This window comes from Thamnophis sirtalis, unplaced genomic scaffold (assembly GCF_051295495.1).
Source record: "Thamnophis sirtalis isolate CommonGarterSnake01/CBP01778 unplaced genomic scaffold, rThaSir2_p1.2 scaffold_4, whole genome shotgun sequence".
NCBI classification, from domain to species: Eukaryota; Metazoa; Chordata; class Lepidosauria; order Squamata; family Natricidae; genus Thamnophis; species Thamnophis sirtalis.
In genome coordinates this window covers 125,972,651-125,982,481 of record NW_028261384.1, presented here as the reverse complement: position 1 = coordinate 125,982,481, position 9,831 = coordinate 125,972,651, and the positions used below count along the sequence as shown (strand labels likewise).

General features: G+C 40.0%; 2 protein-coding genes across 2 annotated transcripts; both read right to left on the bottom strand.

Moving 5' to 3' along the window:
• Nucleotides 1-4,305: 4,305 nt before the first annotated feature.
• LOC106539473 (olfactory receptor 11G2-like) lies at nucleotides 4,306-5,274 on the bottom strand. The gene has a single exon (XM_014054273.2). The coding sequence runs from the start codon at nucleotides 5,263-5,265 to the stop codon at nucleotides 4,306-4,308; it is 960 nt and encodes a 319-aa protein (XP_013909748.2). The 5' UTR covers nucleotides 5,266-5,274.
• A 2,550-nt stretch (nucleotides 5,275-7,824) lies between these two features.
• LOC148046415 (olfactory receptor 11H6-like) lies at nucleotides 7,825-9,083 on the bottom strand. The gene is made up of 2 exons (XM_087712021.1): nucleotides 8,157-9,083; nucleotides 7,825-7,842 (listed from the first exon to the last, which is right to left on the bottom strand). The coding sequence occupies exons 1-2, from the start codon at nucleotides 9,072-9,074 to the stop codon at nucleotides 7,825-7,827; spliced, it is 936 nt and encodes a 311-aa protein (XP_087568147.1). The 5' UTR covers nucleotides 9,075-9,083.
• Nucleotides 9,084-9,831: the final 748 nt, after the last annotated feature.

Here is a 9,831-nt window from a genome sequence, read left to right as displayed (position 1 = left end):
GTGCTGATAAATAAATAAAAGGAGACTAGTATAGATCTATTTCAAGCTATTTAGCTCTCATCAGCTAGTAAGGGTATGGCCAGCTGATGAGAGCTAAATAGCTTGAAATAGATCTATACTAGTCTCCCTTTATTTATTTATCAGCACAAATTAAAAAACACATGTATATGTATGTATATGTGTGTGTGTGTGTGTGTGTATGTATGTATGTATGTATGTATGTATGTATGTATGTATAAACATGATTTTGGATACTTGAAATAGATACAAATAAAAAGAAACATTAGGACAGAAATGATAGGCACTTTAGTGCGCTTACGCGTGCCCCTTACAACCTCTTATGAATGGGGTGAGATCAACAGTGGACAGTCTAAGGTTAAAGTTGTGGGGGTTTGGGGGAAGAAACCACTGAGTCAGGTAATGCATTCCAGGCATTGACCACTCTGTTACTGAAGTCATATTTTCTGCAGTCGAGTACTATATTACCAGAGAAGAAGCTACGCAAGATTAGATTAACAACTCTTTTTGGCAATGTTATTACATTGGGCTCTGGTACTTAGATCATTAAATAGGAGTACTCCAAGGTCCTTGACAGAGTGAAGGTCATCTACAAGGTTGGGTCCACCCAGCTTGTATTTTATGTTCTGATTTCCTCTATGCTGTTGCCAACAAAACTCATCCCTGAAATTGTGAGGAGTCAGGTTCAAACCAAGGGAACTTCCATTTTATTTCTTCCCACCAGGTTTTTATTGTAAGAATGTCCTTAGAACATTGAAAACAATGTGGTTTAAATATGAAATTGGCTATTGGTAATTTATCTTGTGAGACGTTGCTCACCAAGAGACATATGTTCACAAATAAGGAACATCCTTCCCAGACATGATTTTACATATGCAAATGAATATCGAGAGAATCCGTGAAAGATGCTAAAGAAAAGGGAAAGTGGTTTAGACCGTGGCACGACATAAGCGCGAACGTCAAAAGCGTGCCGACAACAGCGCGCCGACAGAAGCGCGCCGACAGAAGCGCGCCGACAGAAGCGTGATTTAAGTTAAGGTAAGGTTTAGGGTTAGGTTTAGGGTTAGGTTTAGGGTTAGGTTTAGGGTTAGGTTTAGGGTTAGGTTTAGGATTAGGTTTAGGGTTAGGTTTAGGGTTAGGTTTAAGGTTAGGTTTAGGGTTAGGTTTAGGGTTAGGTTTAGGGTTAGGATTAGGGTTATTTTTAGGGTTATGTTACAGCGCGCTTCTGTCAGTGCGCTGTTGTCGGCGTGCTTCAGCGCTCATTTGTCGCCGCAGTTTTGACAGCACGGTTTTGTCACCGCGGTTTAGTCAGACGCGCTTTTGTCATTCGCGCATTTGTGGTGGAACCGGTTTAGACCAGAAAAAAAAAAGCTTTCTCATTGGCTTGTTGGTTTATTCGTGTCAAATGCATCACAATTAAAATAAGACACATGATATTACACAGAATTTAAAATATAAAATACAAGATTAAAATACGTGCAAGTTAAACAGGTCTTGCCCAGACTTAGCAACATTAATTGTGTTCTGTCACACTGCCATGAGGTCCTCAAATGTGCACTGATCGGGACACAAAGGCAGATACACATATGTGTTGTTGTCTGAATGTCACCAAAATTGCAAAAGGGCAGAAGCCACCGGATAGCCCTATTTATTCAGAGTGGTTCTGAATCTTGTTGTACCCATGCGCAGTGAGGTTCTCTTTTCTCATTGATGGCTCAACATGTGTTATATGCTAACCTACATGCACCATTGACTCCCATCCTCTTTGCATTTAGGAAAGCAGCTTAAAACTTTCAGAACTTGATGATGACAATGACGATGGTTTATATTTTTCGTGTATTATTTCAATATTTGAGATGTTCTGTTTTTCATTTATGCTTGTATGTGCTACCCTTTACAATAAGGGGAATCTTTATATTATTCTTAACATGACAGAACTTCAATATTTAGTGTTCCTCACCACTGATGACATTGGTTGTAATTAAAGGTAAAGGTTCCCCTCGCACATATGTGCTAGTCATTCCCGACTCTAGGGGGCAGTGCTCAACTCAGTTTCAAAGCTGAAGAATCAGCACTGTCCGGATACGTCTTCATGGTCATGTGGCTGACATGATTAAATGCCAAAGGCACATGGAACACTGTTACCTTCCTGCCAAAGGTGGTTCCTATTTTTCTACTTGCATTTTTACATGCTTTCGACTGCTGCTAGGTTGGCAGAAGCTGGGACAAGTAACGGGAGCTCACTCTGTTACATGGCGCTAGGGATTCAAACCGCCAAACTGCCGATCTTTCTGATCACCAAGCTCAGTGTCTTAGCCACTGAGTCACCATGTCCTCAATGTAGTGGTTGCAATTACCGGGAGTTAAAACAGCAGACCCATAAAAACACCTGCACACAGATATAGCTAAACACAAGTCTAGTGGAAATTAATTATAATTAGCATTTATTTATTGAACTCATGTCATGGAACTGGCATTGATTCCAATGGCATTTGATATATGAGTCATGATTCCATGCATTTTCTTCTTAGAATATCCTTTTAATTGAAGTGATGACAGCAATAGAAACAGCAATAGCACAGACTTATATACCGCTTCATAGTGCTTTACAGCCCCCACTAAATTGTTTACACAGTCAGCATGTCAACAATCTGGATCCTCATTTTATTGACCTCAGAAGGATGGAAGGCTGAGGATCGAACTCCTGGAGTGAGCAGTGAGTTAGCCTGTAGTACAGTACTTCATTCTAACCACTCTGCCACCACAGTTCTTCCAACAGTCTTGATTTGCAAAGATGATACATAACGTATAAAACAAAAAATGTTATGCAGACCACATGTTTTGACTTTTCAAAAGATATTGGGACATCACTGCAATAGTTAAGATGTTAAATGTAGAAACTCCAACTTTAATTATGGAAAATCATCCATCTACAACAGTGTTGCCAAACCTTTTCAGCATTGAGTGCTGAAATGGGAGCAAGCGCATGCACCAGGGGTGGGATTCAACCAGTTCGCAGCGGTCCCCGCGAACCGGTTGGTCGGTGAACCCGGAAGTAAGTAACTTCCGGGAACGGCGAAGGGGCCACCCGCCCGCCCACGCTCCTTACCTGGTTTTGATGAGTTCTGCGCTTCCACGCATGCGCAGGACACATACAGTGCCTGCGCGATCCTCCAGGAGCAGCTGGAGCATCGCACAGACGCTAGTATGCGTGTGCTGCACGCGTGCACGAGGACGCCGCTGGCCCCATTCCAACCGAACCGGTTGGAATGGGGCGAGAAACCCACCCCTGGCATGCACCCACATGTGTGTGCGTGTGTGTGTGCCGGAAACCAGAAGAGCAGCTGGCTCAGTGTCTATGCAAGCACTGGGAAGATATTCATGCGCATTGGCTAACTGGTCTCCACACACACATGCATGCCAGAAACTGGAACAACGGGTGACCAGCACGCATGCATGTTCCAGAATCTGGGAAATCATGTGCATGCATGCTGGGCAGATGTTCTTCCAGCTCCCAGTGCTCCTGCATGTGTGAAGACCGGTTGGTCAGTGTGCTGGAACTTGGAAGAGAAATGGGCAATGGCTTATGTGCCTAGAGAGATGGCTCTGCATGTCCCTTCTGGCACTTTTGCCACAGGGTCTCCATCACGACCCTATACTATTCTGCACGAATGGCTATGCAATCTTCTCTTAAAACTTCCAGTGCTGGAATACCCACAACCTCTGAAGGCAAACTGTTCCACTAACTGATTGTTATAACTGTCAGGAAATTCCTCCTTGTTTCTAGCAAAGAGTAATAATACTGGCAAAGATTAATTTTCATTGTAGACAAATGGTCCCCCCATTTAACTCTTGCTGGAAAAAAATAATTGGTCTTGACCAATTTTCCTTTTCAAATCAAATTATTCTCATACTAAATCACCTTGAGGTAGGAAGCGTAGAAACTAGAGTAAAGTGACTCATTTAGATTCTATCTTCAGAGCCAACCATTAGCCAAGTAATACTTTGCAGTCATTTCCTGGCAACCAACTGCTCAAGAAAAATATTGGATTTTCGTTGATTTTTGTGTGAGTCAATGTTGATGAGAAATAGGGAGAGAATTGTATACATTCAGGGCTGCAGCATATACATAAAGGTATACACTTTTTCTACTTACATACATTGGGACCTTCCATTTCCATTCTGATTGAACTATCTGTATATGCAGGGAAGATACTGCAATAGAGCTTGGACTGGACAAGTGTGCCATGGTCACCATCAAACAGGAAAATAAACTACCAACATCATCTATATTGTGATTGATGACATTATTGACTCTGATATTTCTGCCAATAATTTATGCAGAGCCTCCTTCACTTGATCATTCCTCAGACAGTAGATCAAGGGGTTGAGAAAAGGTATAATGGCAGCATAGAAGAGTGTTATTGTCTTATTGATCTTTAAATAACTTTCTCCAACTGGAATGACATACATTGCTCCTACCGTGCTGTAGAAAAGGGTCACCACCAAAAGATGCATAGATATAGTATTGAAGCCTTTCCTGCAATTCCCTTTACTGGAGGATTTCATCAAAGTGTAAATCACAATGCCATAGGATAGTATTACGAATATTACATTGCTTAAAAACAGAAGGTGCACAATAATTTGGCAAATCAAAGGAGCATTTCCAAGTGGAGGACAAGCCACAGAGAGCAGGGGAACGAGATCACACAAAAAATGGTCAATAATGTTGGGTCCACAGAAGGACAACTTGGAAATCAAAACAACAGGTGTGATGTATCCCAGGAAACCAAGGAGCCAACATGCAGTTACCAGAATGCAACAGGAATGTGGTGACATGATGGTCTGGTAGTGTAATGGGTGGCAGATGGCTAAGTATCGATCCAAAGCCATGGCTGAAAGGAAGAAGAATTCAGTGGTGCCAAGAGAGAACAAGAGATAGAACTGGAGGAAGCAAGCATGGAAAGAGATAACCTGGTTATGGGTCGCAAGGTCAAAAAGCATGCAGGGAATCGTGGTGGTCACGTAGCACATCTCCAGCCAGGAAAAGTTTTTCAGAAGAATATACATGGGGACCTGGCCCAGATGGCTATCTCGACAGACCAGGGTTATAATGGTGCTGTTTTCAACCAGTGTTAGAACATAAAGGGCAATCAAGAAAAGAAGCAGCAAGAAGCGTTTTTGCTGATCCATTCCAAATCCCAGCAAAATGAACCCCTGGGCCGCAGTCCCATTCGCCAATTCCATCTGGAATCATATAAGTTCACAAAGCACAAGGTAACTATTCTACATATCAAAAATCTGACAAAACATTATGCCTTGTGACTAATGACATCTGAAATAATAGATACTCAAGACTTTCAATGTTCATTGAATAACATACTTTGGTCCTTGATATCTGTATAGGATACTGGAAAGTATCTCTACATGAATTTAGCCATCATTGAAAAATATAATCTCTGAAAAGTCTGTACAAAACTGCTTATTAGTTGGGAAAAAATGTATCAAAAGATGTTGGAGAATTATTGGTGAACAAATATTCAAAGAAAAGTGCAGACAGAAGCATAGACCTATTAGTATAAACATTTAAAAAATTCTAGGAGAGAGGAGGAAAAAAAGTAAGAAAAATGTAATAAACCAACTTGCTGAATTTTAGATATAGCTTATATTATTATAATTTGCAGCTCTTGGGTAATATCCCATAACTGTTTCTATCATGTAATCATTTCAATAAGTAAACTCTAATATTGATAAGGGCCATTATCCTTTGTTATCTTTGATTTTTTTTCTATTGACAGCAGAACAATTGGAAAACTTGCATATAAATGTAGTAGAATCATGATTCCATATAACTAATGCCTGCTGCAAAATAAAATCTTGAATTCTAGCTATAGCAATGATTATCCCATCTCCCTAAAAAGCATTCCTTAACTTTTTTAATGTTACTTGTCTACAATCACAAATGCACTTTTCTAGGTATTAGTCCCACTGAATTTAATCAGGATTATTTATATCTGTTCTGGAAAAAAATTGCAGAAAAAACTTCACATGGTTTATTTATTTCAGTAGCATGAAATGTAGGTTAATATCTTTCCTTCCTTCCTTCCTTCCTTCCTTCCTTCCTTCCTTCCTTCCTTCCTTCCTTCCTTCCTTCCTTCCACATATTAATATCACAAACTGTAGCAAAGTATTGACTTCCTGTTATTAGATGCAATAAATGGGAATTCTATGCCAATCTCTCCATCTCTTGATCTTTGATGGAATGTGATAAAATTACTTTGGATAAACTTTAAAGATTCAAGAGGAGCGGTCATTTCTCTTTGCTTCCTGCCCAGCTGTTCTCAAAAATATAATTTCTATTTTCATACCTTAGCGGAGTAAAAAGATTCGTCTCTATAGCAGAAAGCACATCAGAAAAAATGGGTTGCTGCACATCATAGGTGCTTGTCCAGAAAACTAATGGAGGAATAGGTCATATTGTGAGATTAGAAGTCGAAAGAGTCACCATCTTTATGTAATTAGTAAGAGCTCAAAAGTTGTACAAACATTCTCACAACTGAGTTTTATCATTAACTGGCAATGCAACTGGGGAATACGCTTTTCAGGAACAAGACAAGTTTGTAGTGAAATAGCGTATCATGGGAGGGAAACTTCTACTTATACCAAATTTCCACAAACATATTTTTTTAAAGAAAATGTTTAAGAAAGTTGTTTTCCTCCCCAGTAAAACAAATCTATTTTATTAATTCTGGATGTTGAATAATAATCAGAACTACAATATAATAAAATGTACAGTGCAAAAAAAAATCCATGCAAAGTCAACATCAGGCAATAGTTTTCCCCTAGTACATTAAACATTCAACATCTATGACAAATTAATAGTTTTCTTGTCATTGTAGTAATTATGGATATTGCTGCCTTGGCATTCTTCATCCATTGATGGTATAGTATTCACTATATTCTCTTTTTTTTTCTTGGCTAATGGAGAACATAAGGGACATGGTGGCTCAGTGATTAAGACGCTGAGCTTGTCGATTAGAAAGGTCAGCTGTTCGGCGGTTCGAATCCCTGGTGCCGCATAACAGAGTGAGTTCCCGTTACTTATCCCAGCTTCTGCCAACCTAGCAGTTTGAAAGCATGTAAAAATGCAAGTAGAAAAATAGTGACCACCTTTGATGGGAAGTTAACAGCCTTCCATGCGCCTTCGGTGTTGAGTCATGCCAGCCACATGACCATGGAGACATCTTCGGACAGCGCTGGCTCTTCGGTTTTGAAGTGGAGATGAACACCACCCCTTAGAGTTAGGAATAACTAGCTCATATGTGCAAGGAGAACCTTTACCCTTAATAAACATCATAGTTAATCAAACTAATTAATTGTAATTCTTTTATCTAATGCAATTTTTATGCTTAGTACAAATCTCAACTCCCCATAGATCCTCAAATGAATTTCCGATCAGGATGTACAATGTACTATGCATAGACATATTAAAATGGACAAGAAAAAACCCTTTTGACTATACAGGTGTTCCTTGACTTACAACTGGTTACTTGGCAAATGTTCAAAATTATGACCTCCCTGGGACTACTTATGAGCAGGATTCAAAGTTCCGATGGCTACCTTCCCTATAGTCATGTGATTGCATTTTGTGCACTTGGCAACTGGGGTCAGCCAGGAGTGGGATTTGGGGGTTGTCCAAACTGTACAGAATCTTAGCTAGAGATTTGCCTGGACCCCTGCGAATCCTCAGCAGCCCACCCCTGATGTAGAAGTTCCCCATTTAATTCATGTTACAATAAGTTTGGTCTAGACTCTCTTTTTCTTCTAAAATAAAATATTGGAAATGAGTTGCATATTAGAGTGGAATAATTTCTTCAGAGTCAATCTTTAGAGTCACCCATTAGCTAAGTAGTAAGTCAACTCTTTGGAAGTAAGTGGTCAAGAAAAATCTAGAATTTTGCATTGTTTTTTCTGTGAGGCAGCGTTGAGGAGAAATAGGGAGGGAAATTGTGTGAATTCAGGGCTACATCATCTCTCACGTATGCAGAAAAATAAATATTATTCGGATTTTGTACCACCAGGTACAAAACTCTTTTTTACATTGTGATAGTTGTCATAACCAACCCTGATATTTCTGCCAATAATTTATGCAGAGCCTCCTTCACTTGATCATTCCTCAGACAGTAGATCAAGGGGTTGAGAAAAGGTATAATGGCAGCATAGAAGAGTGTTATTATCTTATTAACCTTTAAATAACTTTCTCCAACTGGAATGACATACATTGCTCCTACCGTGCTGTAGAAAAGGGTCACCACCAAGAGATGCATAGATATAGTGTTGAAGCCCTTCCTGCAATTCCCTTTACTGGAGGATTTCATCAAAGTGTAAATCACAATGCCATAGGATAGCATGACAAATATTACATTGCTTAAAAACAGAAGGTGCACAATAATTTGGCAAATCAAAGTTACATTTCCAAGTGGAGGACAAGCCATGGATAGCAGCGGAATGAGGTCACACAAAAAATGGTCAATAATGTTGGGTCCACAGAAGGACAACTTGGAGATCAAAGCAACAGGTGTGATGTATCCCAGGAAACCAAGGAGCCAACATGCGGTTACCAGAATGCAACAGGAATGTGGTGACATGATGGTCTGGTAGTGCAATGGGTGGCAGATGGCTAAGTATCGATCCAAAGCCATGGCTGAAAGGAAGAAGAATTCAGTGGTGCCAAGAGAGAACAAGAGATAGAACTGGAGGAAGCAAGCATGGGAAGAGATAACCTGGTTATGGGTCGCAAGGTCAAAAAGCATGCGGGGAATCGTGGTGGTCACATAGCACATCTCCAGCCAGGAAAAGTTTCTCAGAAGGATGTACATGGGGACCTGGCCCAGATGGCTATCTCGACAGACCAGGGTTATAATGGTGCTGTTTTCAACCAGTGTTAGAACATAAAGGGTAATCAAGAAAAGAAGCAGCAAGAAGCGTTTTTGCTGATCCATTCCAAATCCCAGCAAAATGAATTCCTGGGCCGCAGTCCCATTTGCCAACCCCATCTGGAATTATAGAATAAAATCACCATTGCATTAAAAAAATGTATATGTGTTGTTCAGTTGCTGTGTTGGGATCATTTCTTCACGACCGCATAGACAGCAGCAGACTAGTCCCCTGCTCTCTACTGTCTCCTGAGTCTGTCCAAACTCGCTCCCACTGTGTGATGATGCTATCTACCCATCTCATCCTCTGCCATCCCCTTCCCCTTTGCTTTCTGCCTTTCCCAATGTCAGAGTCTTCTCCAGTGAATCCCCTCTTCTCATTTGGTGGCCAAAACATTTGAGCTTCGAAAGATTCATATAGTCACCCATATTACAACTGCACCTTGGGCCGTGATGTAATTATTTTGTATATCATAAACCGAACTGAATATTATTCCTCATACCAATGACAATTAAAATAATGAGGTTAGATATTCATGTTTTCATTGAACAATACAACAATATCATGGTCCTTGATAGCTGCAGAAGAAGATACACTATTCTTTCTTTCTTTCTTTTTATTTATTTTTATTTATTTATTTATTTTAGTATTATTTGATAACCTCCATTCTTTTTTGTGTTTCAAAAGTTTTATTTTCTTTTAAAACAAACATTTCATCATTCCTCAATCAGTGAGACATCGGAGTACAATTTTTTTGTGTGTCAAAATAGTTCTAGTTTACCACCAAATTCTTGTCTAGCCTAATGTATACCCCTCCCTCCCTCTACCTCCCCCAACCCTCCCCCCGACTTCCCAGAACCCGTACAAGGTATGGAT